Here is a 24,411-nt window from a genome sequence, read left to right as displayed (position 1 = left end):
AACCAAACGTGCAGTACTGGACAACCAGACTGATCGAGCCCTCCCTAGTGTGTTTTGATATAGTCTTACGCCCGCAATGCGACCTGCTGGTCATTAACTTGGTAACCACGTCGCGCGGCGGCCATCTTGCGAAGTTGTTTTTTCGTTGATTTGAGAATTTTAGCCTTACCTGAAAAATGCCCAAGGTTGTGTCCCGCAGTATAGTGTGCTCTGACACCAAAGACAAAGAAGAATACAATCAAGGCGCAACAACTTTGACTGTTTATCACTGTCTATGCGGACAGATGGCTTTGATTCTCGGTAAGATTTGAAACATTGACTCAAATTCGAACGATTCTAAAACTCTAAGTAATCTCGCTCCTTTTACCTCAGAAGGTGGTTTGAAATGATCGATTGTTCCTTCAAAAAACAGTTTGTAATTTCATACAAGAGCAGTTCATAATTTATTTAGTTGCCTATTTGTGTGTATTTTAACTCTAGACAGTACCCTTGAAAAGCTTCCTTTGCGAAGAACAGACCATGCAAGAGTCATAGACGGTTCAAAACATGCTTACAAGCTCACATGTAATGATGGCGACACTGTTTTTTTAAGAAGGTACATTTCCATCTAACCTTGCACGGTTATGGATTATAAATACATCCCAGTGTTTATTAACTGCCCTATAAGACGGTTTGCTCTGATCATTCCCGTAGTAGAATCTGTTACGTACAGTGTATCCTGAAGGTACTTAGGTCCAATATGGGAGATAGCCTGATATTTTTCAAATGAATGAATGAAGGACTTTATTTAAGTATCAATAGTACTTAGCTTGAAGAAATCTAATTGGGGACACTGTTTGCCCATTAAAATATACCTAAGCTACATAAAGTTAAAAATATTTACACTTCAATTCATAATGTATAGAATAGATAGATAAATGAATAAATGAATGAAGTATAAGAACTTAGTTAAATAAGCTTATAAGATATCAAATATATATAAATGTAAAATTCAAAGCAGCCTAGTGGCATATATCCCAGCTTTTACAATTATTTATTAAGAGTGATAGGTCTTTGCTCTTAATACTGTTTTTAAAACTCATAAAATCAGGATTCTTTCTATCACTTTGTTCTAATTTATTCCAAAGATGGGGCCCAAAGTATCATAGAGAATGTTTTCCATTGTGTGTCTGTGTTCCTTAGATTATATAGTTTCAGGGCAGTATTGAATATTTCAGTTTTATAAGTGGGCATAAGTCCTTTCTTACTTTATATGTGAAAATGGTGATGTTTCGAAACTGTTGTTGGTACCAACTAAGTAGACCTGCTCTTGTTAGTAACTCTCTGTAGGTCTTTAATTTGGAAGAGCCGCATGCTTTGAGTTTCTGAATCATTAGTGCAGGGTGCAGAAAATCAAAAGCTTTGCTTATATTGGTGTATAGAACAGTCACATACTCTTTATTGTTGGCAGCCGTTTTTCATTCCTCTGTTAGTCTTATTAATGTTATTTCACAGCTATGTGTTTTTCTGTGGCCAGACGTTTCCTGGTTAAGATGTGGATCCATGGTTTTCATGATTTGCTTGGAAATTAATGATTTTAATATTTTAATAGAGTTCAGTACTGTAATTTATAGGTTGGTAATTTCCCCGGTTGGTTTTATCTCCTTTCTTAAAGACAGGGGTCCACTCCCTCATTTTCCACATGTTTGGCCAATTTCCCTTTGTAGTGATGGTGTTCTAGAGACTTGTTAAGGACAGTGCCAGACCTCTGGTAGTTAACTGTAGAACTTTTGGAGAGATTCCATCCCACCCTGTGGCTTTGTTTCATTTAACAGGCTGTCAAGTTCCTATTTTTTCCTATTTTTTCCTATTTTTTGGCCTGCCTCCTATATTCTCCTATTTTTTCATGAAATTCCTAGTTTTTCTTATTTTTTCAGGGTTTTACCGTGTACATAGAAACATCTTGAAATATTTGAAATAAATTGCCAATAAAATTGATAAATTCTGTAAAAAACTGAAACTTCGTGTCAAAAAAGACCAGTTTGAAGCCTCTCTTAGGAATTTTTATGTATCTAATGAAATTTGGAATCTAGTAATTGTTGTAGGATGAGTTGTGCGTGGTAACATAGGTGATAACACTTGTTTTTGTTTATACGGCAATGCATTGTGGATGTATGCCATGGTGCCTGTTAAATATTAAAGTATTGGGTTATGGAACAGAGTTGCTGTTGGGAGTGTTAAGAGGATAGAACTCAGAGAAATCCTCCTATATTTTTCCTATTTTGGGATGAGAATTCCTATTTATTTCCTATTTTTTGGCCACTTTTCATTCCTATTTTCCTATTTTCTAAGGGTCATTTGTCACTTGACACCCTGATTTAAGCATTTTCAGTTCGTTTCCATTTCACTAGAGCCAATTTTGTTGAATCCAAATTGAAGGGCGTGATAAGCTTGCCAAATGCTCATGATACTCTGGTGTTTTTCAAAATCTTTCTCAACTAAATTCATTATCTGTGCACCATCAATGGCATTTGCAACAGTTAAAAAGTAGTCTCCAAGCTCGTCTGCCACAACTTTTTGGTTTGTTACAATTCGCTTGTTAATCCTAATGGCAATTTTTGTGTCCTCTTTCCTCTTGTTACTTATGAATGGTTTAAAGGTTTTGTACAAATCCCATGCTCTCTTCCTCAGTTTATCTAACTTTTGGGCCCAGTGAGCTTTCATAGCACTTCTCCTCTCTTTAGGGGCTAAATTTTGCCATTTCCTTTTAAACTCCTAGTTCTCTAGAGTTCAGTTTTGGGCAAACAATAAATTATTGCTCATATTTCCTTTTGTTCCTACCTTCCATTTTTCATTCTTCTGTCCAATATGGTGTATCTTTCTGTCCAACTCTCATCTTCATTTTTGGCATATGTTCTTCCAGTACACTTTCAAAAATGGTTTCCATGGGTCATATTGGTCCTTGATGGCATCAAATGTTTTTCCAACAGTCTAGGGAGCATTTGCCAAGTCCTCATTAAGCTGATCTGTATCCACATTTTTCAGGCTACTGAATTTGATGGTCTTTTGTCTATGCTGTAATGCAGATTGCTTTAAAATGCCATAAATAAGGTGGGGATCAAATATCTCTGGGTTAAAAGAGCCTCCTGTCCTGGAAAGGTTGGGTTTGTTGGTTAAAATAATGTCCAGCAGTGTCTCTAATGTAGGTGTAATCCTTGTTGGCTTGGTAATTAAACATTACATTCCATGCACTTCTTCTAGGTCAACAGGTATTTTCCCTTCTCTGCTCCCTTCTCAAATGTTGTTTTGGTTTTGAGTATGCTTATGTATATATTTAACAATTGGTTCATATGTCAGCGTGCATTCATCAAGATATGAAGCACGCAGGAAGTTTGGAGAGCATGAAAGATGCGTAAGAGTTGCTTGAGGCGAGGCCGAGAGCAAATCCAGCTTCTTGAGTGCTCTCCAAACTCCCCAAGTGCTTCATATCTCGATGAACGCACAGCTGACGTATGAACCAATTGTTTTATAACATTTTCAACCCGATAGAAAGTTTTTTCTCGAGGGATTTGTTTGCTGACGTCGTGAGTGTGCACAATAGGAATATGAAGTACACTCACGCAATTGAATTTGATTACGCAAATTTACTAGCTATGTTATAATTACAGTTGACCTGTGGAGATCAAAATTTCATTATAGGCCAGGTACATGTATGTAGCCCTCTACACCTTAACATTGGTGTGTATATTCACCATACTGTTTCCGGGGTTTTTTCTACAGTGCGATCATATCCTTTATTTTCATTGCCTTAATGTTTGATTCTGTGGGGATACTACAGTGTATAACGAGAAATAGTACATGCTACATGTACATGTTCATCTCAGGGGTATGCATAATTTTTTTTTACCATTGCAGCTTCAGCTTGTTCTCTGACTGTCTTTTTAAGCTTGACTGTCTTTTTAATTTCTTTGAACAATTTGATTTATTTTACATTGAAATACAATTTTACAGTCCTTACTTACATGTACTGTAACCAATAACATTGTAACTTGTTTACAGCTCGTTACTTACTAGAATGTGATGAATTGTCTGTTTTGTTTCTTTTACAGGCCAGGTGGTATTGAGAGACAATTCCGTCTAAAATGCAAAAAGTGAGTTAGAACTACACTATAAAATGTAATCTCTATCAGACTGTTTATTTGTTTTTATTCTCTCAATCATGTTAAATCCATTCTCTTTAACAAAATAAAAACATCAATTTATGTTTTAGAGGATTGCTCAATGCTAGTGTGTGTTGAGGAAAAAAGTATTAGACTGAAATTGAGTTTGAAATTTAGAATTGTCTAGCCTGTATTTTGCATACATAGACTTTGTGCATATATAATTTCTATATCATGCTGTTACTATTTGTCCCTTACTGACGTCTGTAAATGTTTACAACAGGTGCAAGCTATGGCTGTTTTACAGATCATTGAAAAAGGACCAAACTGTTACTTTTGTAGTAGATGGTGAGGAATTTTATGCAATTTCTTAAAAAGATGTCAGAAGCTTATCATGTACATGACTGAATTTTAAGTTTTTAAAAAATGATTATGGACTTAAAGTGAGTGATAAACTTGATTTTTTAATATTATTGTACATGCACAGTATACCTACATGTATATTGGTTGTTTTTTTGTTATTGGAAAAACCTGTAGTCTGAGTCTGGTTTGTATAACATAGGAAAATTAGAACTGAGACTCATAAAACAGGAAATGCCATGACTGAATGATTGTTGTAAAATAATTTTCCAGCAAACTTCTTTATCTGACAGTGGTGTATGGAAAATATTGGGCAAGTCCTGTGATGTGTTCTTTTTTTTTTTTTTTTTTTTGTGTTTGAATTTTTTCAGGAGCATTGATTCAAAGTGGAGATAACCAAGTTACCAAAACTGTTAAACCCAAGGCAAATAAGGTATATCATGAAAGGAATAATGTATCTGTATTATATGATACAAACATTTGGCTACAAAAGTAGTTGGCACACATCCAAGAAGCACTTTAAAGGAGGTGTTTAGAAATGAAATTTGAATCAAAGTGAATTTGGCTACAGTTAACACTCCTTCCTTCATTCAATGTTTTACAATCACAACAATTAAAGAACAGCATTGTGCAGAGGCAAAGTTGTTGAAGGGAAGGGTATCAGTGAAGAAACTGATATGCCCTTTTCCAGAATATTGCAATTTTGATGGTAATGTTCATGTATCCACAGTTTTCTTGCTGATTAGAGGTTAAATCAGCTTATTAACCCTTTAACTCCCAAGATCTGATTGTGAATTCTCCCCTCTAGCTGCTACACATTTCCTTGTAAATAAGCTGAGAGAATTTGGTGTTAGATCAAGAGAATGTAACTGATAATTTTAAGTATTCTCATTTCCAGTCTGCTGGATAACGTATGGTTATTATAGGGAGAAGTTACTGGTTAATCACTTTTGGGAGTTTAAGGGTTAAAGCTGGAGAGGCCCTAGAAGATCTTGAAAGCAAGGCTAGGGGGTGAACTGGGGTATTTAAGCATAGAAATGCGTGCATGTAAGGCATATTGGAATAAATATTTCCTCCATGACAATTAAAGGGACTGTCAATTCAATCTACATTGTGTACAACTTGCTTAAAGCATTCATTTATGAGCGGAGAGGATGGCTTTGGCTCAGAGTGGAGTTTGGAGGCCTCTATCAGGACTCACCTATGAAATTATAAAATTTTAAGTTTTAGGGAAAAAATTCAGGGAAAAGTCAGGGAATCGCAAAAACCTAATTATCACTGTGGCAACCATGGGTTTGTTTGTTTGCTGATTTTGTCTACCAATAATTTTTTTTGCTTTATCTGTATCTTGATAAGGTCATGGTCACAAAGAGAACAAAGGAGTTTGGTAAATTTAGCTCTGTGACTGTGTCTACTATTGATGAGGAAGAAGAAGAAATTGAGCAGGTTAGTGAGCTTTGAGTGTTCCCAGATAATCTATAGAGGTAATCTGGGGGTGTATGTGAACCTTTTGCTTTTCAAACAACAAATTTACTTGAAAGATATCTTTTAAAGTTGTGAAACAGCTGGTATTTGAGTTTGGCACTGCTTGTACTGATACAGGTTACTTACTTTTGGCAATAGAATACAAGGTCATCAATAAATGAGTATCTTATGAGAAGCTCTGACCTCTTTCTAGTGCAGTCAGCAGAAATCAATGAAAAATTATCCCATTGCCCTGGAACTCTGATGAGACTGTTGGGATAGTAAGATGGATTCTGGATAAAATTTTGGCACAGTTCAATAATATACTGTATTGTTTTTTGGTATTTCAGTGGTTTAACATGCTGACCACAATGTTTCGCCTTGTTTTTGTTTTTGTGTTTTTTTTTCGTTTTAGCATGAAGTTGCATCATCATATGCTCACAATGCCCAGATAATCGAAAAGCAACTTGAGCGAAAAACAACCGCACAGAAAAGGGCAGCTATAGACCAGGTAAGAGTGTTATAATTTTACCTTTCATGTAATAACTTTTCATTTTGTAATTTCAATCTGCAAATGTGTCTTTTTTTTTTGTATTCAGTAATGCATGTTTGCCTTTTAATAGGTATTGTGCAAGTCACTTCTAAAGGTTGGAAGGGATTTGGTAGAAGGGGAGGGTAGACAGATAAAAAGGCAAAGACAGATGAACGAATTAGAGATCAAAAGCTCTTTCATTTAATTGATGTTGTTTGTTTGTTTTTATATTGCAGATTAAAGAGGATCAATCTAAGAAACCAAGAGGTACACTCATTGATCGAGACTAGTCTCGAGTGATGAATGTCATCCACCTCCAATTAAGATGTAACAAGAAGTGCCTTGCCGTAGTGGGCCTCAAAATCTTGTTGGAGATAAAGAGTAAATGGGAACAGATTATCATGATCAAATGCTTCAATATTTGATGACAACAGTTGACCAGTGGTCAGCAATTCCTTTAAGTGTAGAGACTTTAAGAGCTACAGGTAAAGTTTGTTTCAGTCCAATTGTAAACTTTGGTAGCCGGATACAATGCACTGAAATTATCTAACAGTTACCTACAGAGTATTGTACAGAGTTTTGAGTTCTTGAAAGAGAATGGTGTATTTGAAGATCGTAAAAATTATTCGCGAAGTCTTGAAAAGGAGGGAAAAATCTGGGGAGTTTCCCAAGCAGTGGCACTAAGTACTTCGTCACTGCACAGTATGTGATAATTTTGAGAAGCTTAAAATGTTATAAAATACCTCGACACACACGTCGCGCATGCCCGTTGTTTAAGCACTGTGTTACTTATTACATCTCTTGCCTTTCGTACGGAAGTACATAAAACGCAATTGTCTCCACAGACCCTATAATGGATGAACACCTTGATTGTTTTTGTCTTTAGTTTATTTATAGTCAATGTACAAAGGAGGCAATACTTTTTTAGATTAATTTTAAAAAAAATCCCTCAATTTTTTAGCCTCTTTTGTTTGAAATTGTCACAGAGGCAGTTCTTAAGCAAAATTATTCTAAGTTTGCTTTATGTACTAAATTAATTAACAAGCAAATGGAAAAAAGAAACACATTTAAAACAATTTCATCGCGATGTTTTTTCAATTCTCAAATTTAGTCGCCTTTGTCAATCAATAAAAGTTCAAAAGTAATACTACATGTGCGTGTGAAGTGTATTACGATATCTCAGATGTATTGTTATTGTTCAGCGGTGTTTTTTCATCAGGCAGGAGCACTTCCTTCAAAGAAACCGCCCTGTACTCTTTCGTCTTTTCACGACGCTTGTAACTGACGTACACAGCTACGGCTAAAATTCCCGCTAAAACTGTTGCGCACACGCTAAGTGCAATTGCAGCGCCTTGCGACATGGGCTTGGTTTGGTCTTCTGATACCATTTCTTCCGAAGAGTCATCGTCGCCTTGAGTGGCAAACGAGGCAAGAGTCCAATCAGCATTCGAATTGTTCCTGTACCAAACTTCACCATTTATTCCAACAACCATTAGCGTTTTTGTTGCCTTTGGGCTGACTCCCGGGCGAGCATTGTAGGGAGGTCTTCTCACAGCTGTGCGAGAGAGTTTCGCTAAAGAGTTCGCCTTAACGCAATAGTTTATCTCACATTCATTGTCAACTGACAGGAGATGCTGGGTGTACCCGCGTGGGCAACTTTGTGGGCCATTTACTATACCTGCTATGTTTCCCTTAGGAGATGTCTTGGGCGTGGTTTTTCCGCTTTTTTGCTGATGGTTCTTGTTGGGAACAGCGAGAGGATTTCCAGACGAACAACTGAAAAATCCGCCGAAACGCAGCGAGAACTGGTACCCGAGTTCATAATCATCACTCACGCAAACGTGAGAATGGCTTCCAAACGGCAACGCGTAGAACCTATGCGGGCAACTTTGTGCACCAGTCACAGGGTTTGGATCATGTGATGTGTAAACGCCTCCAAATAACATCCCACTGTTTTCGCCCACAGTCATCGCAGCAGCACACTAATAGGGTGCAATATATACCATGCTGTAATGAAAAATGTTTTGGCATGAAGTATGGCAGCAATCTTGTAACAAAAAAAATCCGCATGGACGACAAAGTTTGCGGCAGTGTGTCTGGTGATACGATTTTGTTACTACCGGCCTTTCGCCTGACTGTGGTTTTAAAAGTTCCACGGCTTCGTATCCCTCGGAGCAGGAAAAATCGCCCGTAAGGGGGTTTTTATGCTGTAACTCATCGCATAAGTTTCCCGCTGAGTTGAAGCGACTTGCGTAACATTTTTGATACACTCCCCCAAATGTAAAATTTGTTTGTGTTGCGTGACAACTGCCGTCATTGACGTTCGCATCGAAGTTGAATCTGGGCGACGTCTCGTCAGTACATCCTGCAACAGTATTTACTTTGTAATATAGGCGAGCAGCTCGCTGAACAATCTTAGCCAAGCGGAACACTGTTGGTTCTGGTAAGCTAGGCAGAGTGGCGCTGTTGATAACGTAGTAAAGGGGGTCGCCGCTTCTGTCAATAGCAACTAGCTCGTTTGTTAGACTGTCCTCCCAGTTTTGGACACTAAACTTCGATCGGTACGGTGGACCGCCATAGGTTAATACGCGTGAAGCGGTCCGACTCTTCTCAAACTTGTCAACGTTCTCGTTGCTTACATTGTGTCCGAAACCAGCGCCAAACTTAAGAGACCGAAAAAAGGTTGCTGTTGCGGCTACTTTTAAATCGTGTGCAGAAAGCGATTTGTCCTTGAGAACATTTTCTTTGATATGAGTTTCTTGAAAGAGCGCTGCACCAGCATCAACAGAGGTTATGATGTGAGTGCCGTATTCCCTGACCAGTAACTGCGCGCTGTACCACGCTTGTTTCGTGCGATTGTTTTGCAACTCAGCTGCGATTTGCATCAACCTGCTTTTAAAGACAGGATGCAGACTTGACTCGGGATGCGTTTTTACCACGTACATGAAATGACGGAGTTGAACTCTCGTTGTGACAGCCTTGTCGCCAACTTGCTTTTCTTTGTTGTATTTAAAGTCCTCAGCAAAGGAACCGCTTACAACTGAGTAAGATACGTGGAGATTGACGGAATGAGCAGTCGTGCTCGTGTAGCTATTCCAGCGGTCAAACACCTCTGAGGACATGTCCACTTTACTGCGTTTGACAGGAATTACGAAAGCGTTATCGGGTAAAAGATATTTTCTGTCCGCGGTTGTTTTACATCGGGAATAATTTGTGGCCAGCACTTGCCCCATCTCGATATTTAGCAAGTTATCCCAACCGAAGCCAGGAAGAACCTCGAGAGTGTTTACGTCGTGGAAAAAGAAGCAGAATTTTGGATCCCCGACTGGATATTTGTTCCACCAAGGCAATGGCGGCCAAATTGACTTGGTTTCCATTGCTGGTTGTGTAACAATGGCGGGCTTACCTGAGTGAAGATCATTGCAGAAAGACCTCGTCATATATGAAGTCAATACAGAAATGGCGCAAAGATACACCATTGACATCGCCATGAAAATCCAGTGTATTGAAAATCAATGCACAGAATGTTATGCGTAGAAACTGGGACATGACTTTGTACTTGTCATGTTGAAAAACACTGTGCAGCTTAAGCCCTTGCGGTTCATTGTGTGATTGTAGTAGACAACCCGTGGAGTGAAAAATTAAATTTGTAAGCAATTGCTATGTATCTTTTTGCGCTAGGGCTTGGAAAAGTCGTAAAACCTTATTAAGATACGCTTAAAAGCCCTAAATTACAGTAATTGAAACAATAAGATGATAAATTTTAATTTTTTTGATAATAAACGCCGCTGATCATGAATGAGTTTCTTCTCTTTACCAGCCGTAGACAATTTTGAGAAGGTACCAAAGTTCGCCCTACACATTATACGCGTACGGAGAATAAGAACCTACTATTTTCCTAAGCTATAAGTTCAGTTGCCCCCACCAGGATTTGTAGAATTCGGTTTTTTTTTCTTCTTTTAACAGGAAGAAATTCACTCTTAAAAGTCCTCCCACTCTCGGAGGGGTTCCCGCATGAAGCCGGGGTCTGGGCACGTCGCGCTAAATACTGGTCACGCAACGGAGTTTTGCGTGACGAGCGCAAACCAAGACCTCGACGTTTGAGCAGCTTTCTTTCTTCACGGTTATACTATGACCCCTGGAATCGAGATGGAGGGCGGTTAAAACACAAGTTATATGCGAAGAATAATCTAAAAGCAACTCAGTATTCTCTTATGACACGTTTTAATATCCAATACCTTACTGTCATTTTTTGCTACTCAGATACGTTTGTTCAATAAAAGTTTACGTGTCATGAAAGACATGGCAAAAACCTCTTCCTCTTTTTTCATTTGTTTGTTTGGTTGCTTTATTTTTTCCCCATAAAATTCTGCTCTATTTAACACCTCTTACAAGATAAATTATCGACCAATTCTTGATAAGCGTTACACTCTCATTAAAAACCCATTGCATTATCAAGTTGACGTTCAGAGAGAAAATGTCACAATTGAATTAACAAATTCCTCTAAAGTTCCTTTAATTTACTTTTTGCTTCCATTCATAGACACAGAGGTCAGATTCCAGGAGCTAGAAGCCAACCTTGTCTTTGAATTACGTTACCTCACATGTTTCTCCTTCCATATCATGCTTTGAAGATCTCGAAAATACGCAAACAGCTCTTATAGCTATCTACGAATTTCCTCAGATTGACCGAAAAAGGTGCGACAATCCACACGTCGTAGTGAATAAGTTGTTTGGTAGAGAGAAGGTTATAAGTGCTTGAGCTGCCTGATTTTGACTAGGGCCTTCCGCTGTTGTCAGTTCGGTAAAGCTTCGCTCGAGATGTCTCTTTGCGCGTGAGCATCGTTTGAGCGAGTGTGCAGTCAATTCAGGAAGCCCACCGTATTTAGCAAAAAAAACTTTATGAACGTCCGACCAACTGTAATAGATTGTACCTCTCTCATTTCGTACCTCGCGCACACCAGAGAAATCTCCTGCGGCTAAATTCCAAGCCCTCTGGATTCGCCCAAGAGGTAACTCGCTCACTTTGATCCGTAGAAACTTCTCTCTGTGGTTCCTGATCCACGATGGAAGCTCTGGCGCACTGGTATTCAAAGTGATCCATGTCCATAGCCACCCGGGTAGATACCCATATTTTCCCGACGAGTAAAATCTCTCAGATAGATAAATCTTAGTCAAAGTGCGAGACATTGAAACCAGCCGGTAGATATCGTAGAATGACTTAAAAGGACGTTTTATTCGAAGATCCAGTTCGAAGTCTCGTCGAAGGCGTTCCTTCCATAAAGGGTCGCTAAATCTGACACCATCACGAAGTCGTCGACAAGTTTTACTGAGTCGTATAACTGATCTAGCGTCCATGTATGTCGAAACGTATAGAAGGATTTCATTACTCAGACTCGTGATGTAGCAATTGTTTTCTTCAGCTTCCTCACCGGAAGGCAGAGCTTCCTCGCTTGTTGACGCCTTACGTCGGAAGGAAGACGCCATAAAATTGGAAGAAAGGCTATTGCCACTGGTGAAAAATTTGCTCTTCGCCTGCGCGATTTGCGATCGTTAGAAACAATTTACTTTGTACATGTCACAAGAACTCGCCTGACGATTTATTCTCATTGGATGGCATTAACTGGAATAATGAACTCAAATTGTTTTATATTGTTTTTGACTAATAATGAAATAATTTCTGTGACGTCGCAGCTTAATTATAGACGGAGAAAACCCAAAGAACTTAATATGACCTCTTGATGAGTACACTCATTCGATCAAAATGCACAACATGTGTAAATTGGCCAGAGTTCTGTTGGAGTATGCTTCCTAATTCACGTGCGCGCGCTGTGCTGGTGATTCAATTATGACGAAATTATTGAGCAGAGACAAGCCGCCGTCAAACAACTAAGAAAAGAATGGCAGGCCCATCTAAACCTTCTATTCAGGGAGGAGCTATCATTGCGAAGAACTATCGTCTCCTAGGAAAGATTGGCGAGGGATCTTTTGGAGTAATATTTTTAGGAAAGAACGTCGAAAGCAGGGAACAAGTGGCGATAAAAATCGAGGCAAAGGAATCTAGCCAGCCTCAGACGCTACCAGAAGAAGCGCATTTGCTTAACGCGTTGCATTCTACAAGCGTAGACGGGATTGTGGTAGGCATAAACTTAAAAATTCATTACCAAAGGAAATCTTAGAGGATTGCTTGTCATGGTCCAATATGAAAAGTGCTTAGAAAAAAGGGCAAAATTACAGATCATTGTTTGTGGAGATACTGAGATTTCCCACAGTTCTTTATGCATGTTGACGACTTGAGAAGTAAAATATGTTTCTGGACTTCAATGCCATGAAATTTTAATTATCCCTTATCCTGGCAGGGTGGGTTCAGAGAACCAACATGTGGTACGTATTTTTGCACTCGGGAAGAGGGGATTACCTGTCAGAATGTCTAGTTTCATGGTTGACCTACTCTCCCAGTCAGATTTGTGGGACAGTAACTGCCTCCACTGCCCCTCAGTGTCGGCCTTCAAGACGGCAAAGACACTTTGGCAATTAAAACTTCATAGATGTTGTGTCCCAGCTAACTATTTCTGGGAGTGTAGTAAGCGTTCTAGGACTGGTCATACTTCCATCATGTTGAAAGCAGCGTGGATCTTGATTGTGGAGAACTAAAGGCTCTTAGCAAAACTCGGCCAAAAAGTACATTTCAAAGGTCGCTTTGAAATCAAGCGATATAAGATGCTTATCATATTTTTCTTCGCCTTCTCTAGGAGGGCTTTCCACAGGTACTATGGTACGGAAGAGAGTCGAATAATAACATTTTAGTCATGGAGCTTCTTGGAGCTAACTTGGATCAGCTGTTACATAAAGTATCAGGGAAGTTTAGTTTAAAGACCGTGATACAACTAGCTGATCAGATGATTGACAGGATCAAATTTGTTCATGAGAACGACTATGTGCACCGTGATGTCAAGCCGGAGAATTTTCTTATGGGTCGAAGAGACAAAGCGAATAAGGTAAGCAATCATCCAGAGACATGCGTACAATTCGTTCTTTCAGGAGTGCTTATCGTGTTTACTTTGCAAACGGAACACAATGGGCGACGGGATGTGAGGAGGTGGGAAAATCTGAGGAGACGAGTGGGGAGCGTGCTACAGCAAAGATTACGGCCAGCCGTGAAGCTGAATTCTTGTATACTTGAAAATATAATATAAGATAGTTACAATACAATAGGATGTAAACGAACGTGTAACAAAATAAATCAAATAGACACATTAAAAACGATATAAAATGAAATATTAAAAAAAAATTAACGATAATAAAAAATGAAAGGAAATAATGATTTTAAAAAATAGTTTTTTTCAGATTGCATTAGAATTCTATTTTACTCGCTGTAGTAAGAAAGGTGAAGTCTTTAGATCTTTGTTGACCACAAACTCCTGCACAGTTGGAGAGACATCAGCACCATAGCTTGGGCTTTCAGAGCGATATGTTGAAAAGAAAAGGATATGCCTGAAATGGTGCCCTCGTGTGTCAAATAATGACTTGTCGTTAGCACTTCCTGTCTTGATGGAAATGCTTGAGTAGAAGTCATCTTCTTTATGCGCATGCGATGTACTTGAGTATCGTATTTGTCGGTAATTCAAACTCTGACTTTACCACCAGTTTTTAAATCTCTTTCTTTATTTTAGGTTTACTTGATTGATTTTGGACTTGCCAAAAGGTTCCGAGACAAACGTGGCAAACACTTGCGCTTTCGACAAATAGAAAATCGTGAAATCACCGGAACAACCCGATACGCAAGCATCAATTCACATAAAGGCATGGAGCTGAGTCGAAGAGACGATTTAGAATCTCTTGGTTATGTACTGTTGTACTTCTGTAAAGGTTCCTTACCATGGCAAGGCCTTCAAGCACGCAATGATCAAGAGAGGTATAAATTAATAAAAGAGGGAAAACTTTCCATTTCCGTAGAATGTCTTTGTCACGAACTTCCCGACGAATTTAAAGATTACCTAAACTATTGCAGGGGATTAAACTTTGAGGACGAACCAAATTATGAATTTATAAAAGGTCTTTTTAAACAGCTGGCCTCGAAAATTGAAATTGAATACAATGGAGTGTTCGATTGGGATCAGAAGGCAGCAATAAGTAATTCTAAGGACACTGAACAATTAGAAACCCTTGAGAGAGAGAAGTTCATCTTTAAGTAATGTAACAATAGGTTTGCATTTTGAAATTCACAACTATAACTACATGTTAATGTCTCTCTCAGTGGATGCTATGTGTATTTATTTATGTATTTTGCTTTCTTTTCGAGTGATGAGAGAAAATTAATGAAAATTCGCGACTTAAAATTGGTTTAAGTAACTGGCCGTCTTCCTCGGAGGTGAACCAATTGCAAGTAGTCATTTGCACGACTGAAGTATAAATTACCTCTTATGTTTTCACATTCTGAGCTGTCAACACTGTATTCTCGACCCAATTTTGTCTTCCATTGACGCTTGATTTTACTTGATACGCGAGTCTACCATAAATAAAATCATGTGTAAAGCTATAGCACAGCGAATTCTCAAGGATCGAGGTATATCCAACAAGAATTCGATAGGAGCTACAGAGCAACTGTTTTCAAATGAATGTCAAACCTTGGACGTGCAATGACTGATCGGTAATGTAATTTGATATCGTGTTAAGTGGTTATAGAAAAGTAAATACTCTTTTCCTGAGTTTTCCGGTGCATCGCAGAGGACTCTATTCCTGGGGAAATCAGTACGGACAGTGCAATCAAGCTATTTACAACACGAACCACATCTCGGATACAATGTGTCGGATATATGCTTGAAGTAAAACCGATTTTGGATGCGAATCTGCAAGTCCTCTCGATAGAGTTGTCGCCAGATTACCATTTGAAGACAAGGAAAGGTGTTAATGACATGCTATTAAAAAAGTGATTTATGTGTAATAATTTAATTCTACAAATGCAAACGACTTATTCGAGAGATAATTAATTTTTCGATTTCGCCCGTTAATCACTTGACGGAAACGGATTGAGAAAGCGTTACTCATTCGTAAGTGAAATCAAAAAAGTATTTCCTTAACTCAAAGTGACGGAGATTACTATGATTAAGTTGCTTTAAAATCCAGACAAAAGACGACAACGTAATTAAAAACGTCGTAGTATTTGATGTCACTTTCTGTTGCTTAAACGTTTGCCAAGCGTGTGAAAAGTAAACATTTGTTACAGTACAATAACTGTTGCGGAAAAGTCAATAGCAGGCTACAGTGCTCAGAAATACACAAGAGCAATTCGAAAAGCATCAAAGAAGCGTTGCGCGTGAGTACGTGAAACTAAATGACATATTTCCTTCGTCGCAAATGACGTAGATTAGGATAATTAAGTTGCTATAAAATCCAGGCAAAAACCGAAAAACGTTTTTAAAATAATCTCAGGAATTGAGATAGAACAAGAAATCGCTCTCACTGACATGTGCGCCAATTGGGAAAAAGGTAAACGCTAGCTTACCTCACAGTAATTGTCGCGAAGTCAACAACAGACAACTTTGTGCCGATAACGCAGTCAGGTTCAAACAGAAACATTGGATTAGGCTTTTCACATGGGAACACTTTTGACAGTTTGTATTCTCTCAATTATTAATGGATTTGCGTCCATCGCAGGAGCGATCGGAAACATCCTGGTCTGTTGCGTTCTATACCGAAACGAGGAATTACAAACAGGTGTGAACTATTTCATCCTAAACCTTAGTGTGGCGGATTTAACAGTGTGCACCATCGCTCAGCCGATGTACGTTTATTATTTAAACCAGGAGTGGAGCGCTAAGAACTTTGCAACTTTCAAGCTTGTCTCGTACTTTCCTTTGCATTTTTCCTTCTCAAATCTGTTGCTACTTACGGTAAATCGTTTATTCGCTGTCTTGTATTCTTTCCGATATGGGACGGTTATGTGTGGTAAGAACGTGGCAGTGATCGTGTGCTTGGCATGGGGAGTTTCAGCTGTCCTGGCAATCGTGTTTGCTGAGTCTCCCATTCAAGAAACGGCTCCGTACTTTCACCTGGCAATGCTGCTCACGTTTCTCACAATATATTTGAAGATTTTTTGTATAGCCGAGAAGAAACGCCGCCAGATTGTCTCGCAGTTTGAGTCTGTTTCTCATAACTACAGAGTTGCCAAGGTCGCTCAAGATTATCTAACGACGCGCACGCTAGCAATTCTAATCTGTGTTTCTGTTGTCCTTTTTCTTCCCGATTTATGGCTCCAACTTACAGGAAGCGAAGACTCCACAAGATTTTACTGGTCTTTCACGACGATGTTTTTAAGCTCTTTTTTAAATCCTTGTGTGTACGTTTGGAGGAGCGGAAAGTTTCGGTCGGCGCTGTACAAGACGTTTGGTTTGTCTCGAGCGAAAACCAGGCTTGTTAGGCGTAACCAGGTTAAAAGGATAAAAAACATAGATGGCGTATTCGGCTCATTGAAAGTCATAGACCTAGAAGCTCTTGAACACAAATAATATTTCGTTACAAAAGAAGAATAAATAAATGGTTTTCGAACGTATTTACACCTTCCTCATAACTTTGACTTTTCTTGATAAATGAAGAAAATACAAAAAGTGATTTAAGGCGTGTGTTTGTACGTTCTTAATTTAAAGTGATTGTGCCTTGTGTGTTGCATCTAAAAATACTTATGGGCAAAAAAGACCAAAGATCTTCACAAATTTTTCATCAAAATAGTGGGTAATAAGACAAGAGAGCTCTGAAGTACTTTTTATCAATATTAATTTTATCATCGTCATTATTGTTATCATAACAACATGATAAGTTATCATTGTAATTTTATCATTTGTAATTTTAATTAATATCAGCTCGATAAGAGGAAAATGCACTGGTCTGCGGGTCCAGTGGTCCTGTAGTCCACTGTTCCTCCTTTTACTTTCTTTCCGTTAGGAGGATATCGAGTCAAGAGATTATAAACTGTCTAATAAATAACGTTTTTTTCATTTTTTATTTTTAATCGAGGACTATGTTCATATAAAGCTTGCTAGAAGAAATTAAAATTTGCCATTAATATCGCTTCTTATTTCTATGCGGATTAACAGGCAGAGCGACAAATCAGTTTCAATCAGATGGTTCTAGAGCTCTTTATAACCAGAATTCCGGCTTAAACTAGCCCTTTTTAAATATACGAGATATCATAAAATTATATTTTTGCTCACCTGCTATGTTTCTAAGCCAAAGTTATAGACTACCACAAACACTGTAGACTTAAAGCCTTTTTTTAATTTATTTTGATTAATTTCATTTTATCTAATTTTTTTCCTTTTTAAGAAATACTAAGCTCAAACTTTCATTATTACAAGACACGAGCGGATCCAGTTAAGACACCGAATCTCCTGCATAGGTTTTTATCTTAAGTTAATCCCTCTATACTGATTTTAAGATTCCTCCTGCGGTGATGCTGCAATTTTTTTCGCGCTGTCGACGTTAGTGTGAACGAAAAAGGCATCTATATATGACAAACAACGTCACACATAGAACTCAATGCAATTAGTTGTCCGTGGCCAACTTCGAACTCATATCAGGCTCTTCTCTTCAAGAGAGACCCCGTAAAAAAAAAAAATAATTAAATAAAAAAGCGAAGGAACAAACGAACGATCGAGGGCAAACTTTACGACATTTCTTAAGTCTTTCAGATTCCAGTAGGTCCACACACATTTATATTTTTGTATCGAACAATTAAAGGAAGTCGCTGAGATGGAAATATCAGACAGGTAAGCGGAGAGGACATCAGTGATCAAAACCCATGCTTACAAGATCACGGCCGCTGGAATAAACAAACCACAACACGTCTTTCGTACTGAGCTAAGCTTGACTTTAACATTGAAAACGTTCAATTGCGGAGACTTTGTTACCCTGTCATCCAGATCTTGTTTTTAGCTAACAAGGACGTGACTTTTAGAGGCATTTTCATCGACGTCTAGAAGTTAATAACGCTGTTTTGACGATTTGACAGAGATAAATGCTATGCTGGAGCGTGTGTGGCAAAAATCACGTTAAAAACATTACGTCGAATGAGTGAATGGGGGTGGTTGGGATAAAATCAGTTTTAAAGTGAACATTTGACGAGGTGTACCCAATTTTTAGAATCTCACTGGAAAGCTTTCGCAGCTTTCGTGGTTTAAAGGCAGAAATAAGAAGAATCCAATGAAGACAAATTGTAGATTTTTTATTTTCAAATTACAGCTTCTTCTTCTTCTTTTGTATGGTTCTAGCTACTGCCTCGGTTAAAAACTCTATACAAAAGAACGTATCGTCCATTTCTTCGATATATCTGCCTGACTTCCTTTTAAGCATAATTTTTATTTTGCCTCCGAGTCATCAAGTTATGTTTTATGTGAGATCACAGATTCGGTGTCACATTTGGAAACGTGCTTGCACTATTCGAAATTCGTACTGACATTCTCAACCAACGAGTCAAATACCACTATGTTCGTAAAAAAATTTTTACTTAGGAGTAAGAAGACTTTTATCAGCCAAGAAAGATGAGAACGAGCAGTGTTACATGCAAATCACAATCAAGAAAGCCTTCCGTCGCACGCCGCGCACCCGGTTCGTATATAAGTTCACCATAAGTTGATTATTTGGCGAGGGAATAATCCCGCGAAAAATTAAATGCTCCTTTTTGGTAAGAACCATCTATTGGATCCAAATCTAAATGTCACTTTTTCTAGTTAAAATTGCTTGAAAAAGTTCTGGGTAAAAGAGACTTTCCAGGGTTCAACTCAGAAGAATCTATCTTTCTCGGTGCGCTGGCTTTTCATGACAAAGATCAAGATGGCGATTCTCTGAACCGATTCGATTCCGATTTGATTCGCATTGATTCGCTCAAACGAAGGGCTAAAGCTCGAAAGTCAGTTTTAAAACCCTTTACGGTGGCCAGTTTACGTTATCAACTCAGTTGATAATACTAAGTTACCCTGTTATTCTCTACCACCGACGCAACATTACAGTTTCTATAGAAACTTACCCCTTTTATTCTCTGCATTATTCGCTATACCCTTCTTGAGATCGTTTAGCGTTGAGAATTTGGCATCGAAATACAACAAAATTCCCTAGTTCAAGCTTCTCCTCTAATTTTTCGTCTTATCACCTTAACGCTGGAAAGAATATAGACATGAAAGGCAAAATTCCAATTCGGTCACCCCTGGGAATGAAATGGTTAAAAAAAAACTATTTTTTAGGGGCATGATGATCAAGCCGAACCCTCTAAGCTCATTGCTAAATGATGATTTTATCGACAGAATGACGTCAGGTCAAATGCCATGGAAATGGTAAAACATTTGGATAAAATTGGTTCCTTTTTTTAAAAGCAACAAATTCTTTAGCCATAGGAGGAAAAAGAATTTGAATAGGATTTGCAACGAGAATTCTCATTTAATTCTCATGCGAATTACATTCAGCCATTCTCTTTCACAAACCGCTCTCTGGTACTTCGTATTTTTGAAAGGGAACTTGACATTGTCTCGAGATGTAATACAATAGCGAACTCAGGGAAACAGAACTAAACTGGCATTAATTGTCTTTCATTTTAACGCTGCTCTTCTAAAAAAAAACCATAAATATTACACGAAGTTATTTATAGAGGAAATGTTCCTTTAACTCTCAGACGGCAGCGATATTATGTTGTATTCTTGACTTGAACGGCAAGCCATGGTTTCTCATCGTCATATTTAAATGTGTGACAATTCCGGACTGATTTTTGCTCAGTAGTAAAGTAACACTCTAACCAACACATATTTTTGCTCAGGTCGTTTCATTCTCAGTCTGTACTCATTCCAACAAGCGTTTTAATTCTCAACCTTTTCCTTTCGTTGGTAAATAGAAGCACTATTCTTTGAACCGTGCGCCTTCCTCTATCACTCATCCTAATCGCGATCTAATCAACAGCAACAGCAAAATCAATTTGGCTAAAAAAAAAAACAGTAATTTCATCTGGAACGGCACTGAAAAGCAACAACCAACAGCTGCGGGACTCAGGCTTGGACTTCGGAACTTTTTATCAAAGAAAAATCTAAATAACTGTTCGTGAGGATGGTTTGTTTGTTCACGTACATGAACTCAGAGCAGCGAGGAGAAAATAAAAACACTTATTGTCAGAAACAGAAAAAAATTCTCATGAAAGAACAAAATGACATGCTAAAAAAACGTTACTGTCCCCGGTAAAGCCTACCATATAACCATATATGTTAAGTTCAACCTTAAATTATGTGGAGAAAGATGCTTGTATGTTTAAATGATTGGAATATTTTTTTAAAAATTTTTTACAATAGCGCCAGCGAAATTTGTTTACTGAGTCGATAACTTCAAAGCAACCAGAATGGCTTTTATTTTTTCCGATACATAGCTGCCGCGTTTTTCTTAAACGAATATTATCAAACTTTATCTAGATTTTATCAAAGGTTATGGGCATTGTAAATATTATCATCCTGTCTATTTACTTTTGAGACGATAGAAATATTCAGAACATGACGAAGTGTCAAACTCTGCGGGAAAAATGCATACTGAGAAGCTCTGATTATGCAAAGACATGGATGCAAAAGTGAAGCATCTCAAAGATGACACTGATGCGTTGCATATCAAAAGACCCTTGAAAGAGACTTTAAAATATATTTTTAATTTTTTCTCCATTTTGCCGCGAGTTTGGAAATGAAGTAGAAGAAATTATGACATGCCTTGTCTACCATCACTAAAATTAGGAATTGCCTCGATCAATTTTTCTATTTTATCTCAGCATGTAGGGCTGCATGTAAGGAAGTCGGAGGCGAAAAAAAATCGAATGCGGGCTAAACGCTTGTGTGTAGTATTGGTCTCACGTTTACAGTTTTTAATTAAATTCCCAAACATGATTGATTAATATCTGAGTGATTTTTACAAAACACAATCGATGCCTTGTCAAAAAAAAAAAATTATTTGTGGCAGCAAAGTTTAAGCACAGCCATTACTAAATAAACTAAACATTGCATCTTCTTTTTCTCCTCAGTGAGAAATTGAGTTCAGGTCAAAACAGTGCCTACTAGTTAAGAAGATTACATCGCATGGAGAAAAATGCTGTACTGCTTTAATTAAAGCTTCAGGGAAGTCTGCCAACATCATATTTCCTGTCAACAGGCAAACAGAATCATATCTTGGTTAGAAAAAAAAAAGAACGGTTGACATCAAACCACCTTTCTCATGCCAAAGAACTCGAGAGATCTACGTAAATCAAAGCATCAATCTGTTCGCGCAAGCTGTTTGTGTTCATGGCGAGTGCTACTATTGAGATTCTCTCCATTGTCAATGGGTTGTCGTCAATTGCAGGAACCGTTGGAAATCTGCTGGTTTGCTTGGTAATATGCCGTAACGAAGAATTGCAAACAGGTGTGAATTACTTTATTCTGAGTCTCAGTGCGGCAGACTTAACGGTGTGCTTCATCGCACAACCGACCTATGTTTACTATTTGAACCAACCGTGGAGTGCACGAAACTTCGCCACTTTTAAGCTCATTGCGTACATAACTCTGCACTCGTCGTTCCTCAATCTTTTGTCTTTGACAGTGAATCGACTTTTTGCTCTGTGGTTTCCATTTGGATATGTGATTATTATGCGTGGTAGAAACATCGCTGTGATTGTCACAATTGTATGGTTGGTGTCAGTGATAATGGCAATTGCGTTTAGTTTATCCCCAGTTTTAAAGAGACCTGCGCCATACTTCCATGTGGCGATGCTCCTTACATTTGCGTTCACCTACATGAAGATTTTCTGCATCGCCAGAAAACAACGACGTCGAATAGTTGCACAGGTTAAGTCTGTCTCTCATAATTACAGAGTGGCTAAGATCTCTCAAGATCAACTCACGACGCGAACATTGGCAATTCTGATCGGCGTTTCATTGATTCTCTTTCTTCCCGATACGTGGTTTCAACTGGCGAGGAGCAGCGACTACACGAGATTTCGCTGGTCTTTCACAACGATGTTTTTGAGCTCATTTTTAAATCCTTGTATCTACGTGTGGAGAAGTGAAAAATTTCGTCTCGCCTTATACAAAACGATTGGCGTTTCTCGCCGAGGTCGTCGATCAATTGCAAAGGTTAATTTTAACGCAATTGAGCAGGTGAATATTAACAATAACTTGGGTGAAATTTTTGGGAAGGAAAACAAAGACAGTAGAATGCCCTCCATAAAGGTTGAGGCATTAAAGCCAAACTGAAGACTTGAATGACAAAGTACATAGCCCACATTTTTCCTTATTTTTATTATTTTTTTAACTTTCATAGTTTAAACTACAACATTTTACAACATTTCAAAAAATGTTTTTGTTACCATAATCATTTTTCTGTCGAGGGTATCGAGTAAATTATTCAAACCCTTTCGAATTGCAACTAAAAGCACTTAGTGGGATGAATATTTGCACAAATATTGGCACTTAAGAGACTATTCCAGAGGTCTTCATTCACTCGGTCAATTAACGATGTAGAAAACAAAGAGAACCGGTAGACGTAACAACCAGGAATTGCAATATGTATAAATTTAAAGCGCTCTTCTCTCTTGACGTAAACGGAAGACCATGTGGTAAATAATTTTTTTTCTGTTTTCAATTCTTGCCCACGCCTTGATTAGTAAAATGAAAAAAATGTAACCGGCTTTTGGTAGACTATATCATTCCTTGAGCTCACAAATTCATGTTTCTCTCATACTGTTTGACACTATTTACTTCGACTGACGTCTCAACTGCTCATATTCATTTCTTAAGGCATTCTGTTCGTCTTTCTGTCAAAATATTTAATTTAAAATTAGATTTCCCAGAGTCGATGCTCACGTTTCAACCAATGACCCAAGCGTTTACTTTGCCTTTCGACTGCCAAATGCAGAAAATGGTTTTGTAATTCATTTTTGTAACCAACGTTCTGTTATGAAAGAGCATGCTCTCCTGGCAATTGCCTAGTAATTGGAAAAAGAATCATTTGCAGATTTAGACAAGTCATTTACGTGGCAAAGCCACTTATGAACTCTTCTTTTTCATGAATGAGTCAGCGTTGTTTTAGAATTATCCTGTCTTTTATCAGTTGATGCAAACATTATAACAAATGAAAGCAGGCGGTAATAAATTTTACTATTGCTGTTCGCCGTTTTACCGTAGTTTCACCTTTGAAAAACAAAACTTGATCAATAAACAAAAACCTTAATTGGTGCTAATCATATAGAAGCAGTCGAGTGCTGTGTTCAGTGCACTAACGTTCATTATAGAAAGCCTCTGATCAGACTATTACCTGTTACAAATAAAGACTACAGCGCATTTCAAGACACCCTTTTTTTTGCCGCAGCATCTTTTTATTGAAAAAGATTGCGCTGAGGTATCCTAATGACAAAAATGAGAATCAGCGTGGAATTGTGGTCACCGATGAATTGTGAGCAGTATCTGCTTTACGTTACAAAATTTTTGCTTTGACGAGGGGTTACCGCTCGAAACATCAACTTTATACACTCTTTATGGTGGCAAATTTACATTATCACCTTATTTGATAAAACCAAAGTTATTTGCAAAGCCCCCACTGACGAGGCGCCATAGTTTCTTGAGAAAAATTTCCCCTCCATCCATTTGCCCTATAACGATTGTATTAAAATAGGGTGGTCAAATGTTGTGGCGATTATGAAAGTTAAGGATTTCGATGTGAGCCATTGTGGGTATTCTTCGGGAAATTAAGACAAGCTTATAAGCTATCTGGCTTTCGAAGACGGTTTAGCTCAGGGTACTACATTTAATGCCGTTATGTAATGAACTTTTGATCACCTTGCTTCTATATGCAGTTTTGTTATTGTTTTATTTTTTAATCATAAGTTTTGATCACGTCTTGAGAATTGAAAAACCTTTAATGACTAGCAGC

General features: G+C 38.1%; 5 protein-coding genes across 5 annotated transcripts; 4 read left to right on the top strand and 1 right to left on the bottom strand.

The window, feature by feature from the left end:
- The first annotated feature begins 63 nt into the window (after window positions 1–63).
- Window positions 64–7,645, top strand: LOC113665285 (STING ER exit protein). Its single transcript, XM_089205583.1, has 8 exons — window positions 64–300; window positions 481–595; window positions 4,089–4,130; window positions 4,423–4,487; window positions 4,871–4,932; window positions 5,856–5,945; window positions 6,379–6,474; window positions 6,732–7,645. The coding sequence occupies exons 1-8, from the start codon at window positions 177–179 to the stop codon at window positions 6,783–6,785; spliced, it is 648 nt and encodes a 215-aa protein (XP_089061709.1). The 5' UTR covers window positions 64–176; the 3' UTR covers window positions 6,786–7,645.
- A 19-nt stretch (window positions 7,646–7,664) lies between these two features.
- LOC113665242 (macrophage-expressed gene 1 protein) lies at window positions 7,665–11,982 on the bottom strand. The gene is made up of 3 exons (XM_089202468.1): window positions 11,430–11,982; window positions 8,616–9,901; window positions 7,665–8,477 (listed from the first exon to the last, which is right to left on the bottom strand). The coding sequence occupies exons 1-3, from the start codon at window positions 11,980–11,982 to the stop codon at window positions 7,665–7,667; spliced, it is 2,652 nt and encodes an 883-aa protein (XP_089058594.1).
- Window positions 11,983–12,185: 203 nt separating this feature from the next.
- On the top strand, window positions 12,186–15,031 carry LOC113665244 (casein kinase I). The gene is made up of 3 exons (XM_027180918.2): window positions 12,186–12,632; window positions 13,248–13,493; window positions 14,169–15,031. Exons 1-3 carry the CDS (start codon window positions 12,396–12,398, stop codon window positions 14,688–14,690), a joined length of 1,005 nt encoding a protein of 334 aa, XP_027036719.2. The 5' UTR covers window positions 12,186–12,395; the 3' UTR covers window positions 14,691–15,031.
- Window positions 15,032–15,262: 231 nt separating this feature from the next.
- Window positions 15,263–17,493, top strand: LOC113665273 (alpha-1A adrenergic receptor). The gene has a single exon (XM_027180947.2). It carries the CDS (start codon window positions 16,092–16,094, stop codon window positions 17,001–17,003), a length of 912 nt encoding a protein of 303 aa, XP_027036748.2. The 5' UTR covers window positions 15,263–16,091; the 3' UTR covers window positions 17,004–17,493.
- A 3,498-nt stretch (window positions 17,494–20,991) lies between these two features.
- Window positions 20,992–23,649, top strand: LOC113665279 (alpha-1A adrenergic receptor-like). Its single transcript, XM_089205553.1, has one exon. The coding sequence runs from the start codon at window positions 21,789–21,791 to the stop codon at window positions 22,734–22,736; it is 948 nt and encodes a 315-aa protein (XP_089061679.1). The 5' UTR covers window positions 20,992–21,788; the 3' UTR covers window positions 22,737–23,649.
- The last annotated feature ends 762 nt before the right edge of the window (window positions 23,650–24,411 follow it).

Source organism: Pocillopora damicornis, chromosome 4 (genome assembly GCF_964200805.1).
Source record: "Pocillopora damicornis chromosome 4, jaPocDami1.2, whole genome shotgun sequence".
Lineage (NCBI taxonomy): Eukaryota > Metazoa > Cnidaria > Anthozoa > Scleractinia > Pocilloporidae > Pocillopora > Pocillopora damicornis.
Note: the sequence above shows the minus strand (reverse complement) of the source record. Positions and strands in the feature narration are given on the sequence as shown.

Bases quoted from the DNA above. Each gene is read 5' to 3' on its own strand.
- LOC113665285 (XM_089205583.1), top strand. From the start codon at position 177: ATGCCCAAGGTTGTGTCCCGCAGTATAGTGTGCTCTGACACCAAAGAC. The intron at 4,488-4,870 runs GTGAGGAATTTT...GAATTTTTTCAG, and splicing joins TGTTACTTTTGTAGTAGATG to GAGCATTGATTCAAAGTGGA. The intron at 6,475-6,731 runs GTAAGAGTGTTA...TTTATATTGCAG, and splicing joins AAAGGGCAGCTATAGACCAG to ATTAAAGAGGATCAATCTAA.
- LOC113665242 (XM_089202468.1), bottom strand. From the start codon at position 11,982: ATGGCGTCTTCCTTCCGACGTAAGGCGTCAACAAGCGAGGAAGCTCTG. The intron at 9,902-11,429 runs GTACAATCTATT...ATCTTCACTCAG, and splicing joins CGAGGTACGAAATGAGAGAG to GTAAGCCCGCCATTGTTACA. The intron at 8,478-8,615 runs GTAGTAACAAAA...GCACCCTATTAG, and splicing joins CACAGTCAGGCGAAAGGCCG to TGTGCTGCTGCGATGACTGT.
- LOC113665244 (XM_027180918.2), top strand. From the start codon at position 12,396: ATGGCAGGCCCATCTAAACCTTCTATTCAGGGAGGAGCTATCATTGCG. The intron at 12,633-13,247 runs GTAGGCATAAAC...CGCCTTCTCTAG, and splicing joins CAAGCGTAGACGGGATTGTG to GAGGGCTTTCCACAGGTACT. The intron at 13,494-14,168 runs GTAAGCAATCAT...TCTTTATTTTAG, and splicing joins GAAGAGACAAAGCGAATAAG to GTTTACTTGATTGATTTTGG.
- LOC113665273 (XM_027180947.2), top strand. From the start codon at position 16,092: ATGGGAACACTTTTGACAGTTTGTATTCTCTCAATTATTAATGGATTT.
- LOC113665279 (XM_089205553.1), top strand. From the start codon at position 21,789: ATGGCGAGTGCTACTATTGAGATTCTCTCCATTGTCAATGGGTTGTCG.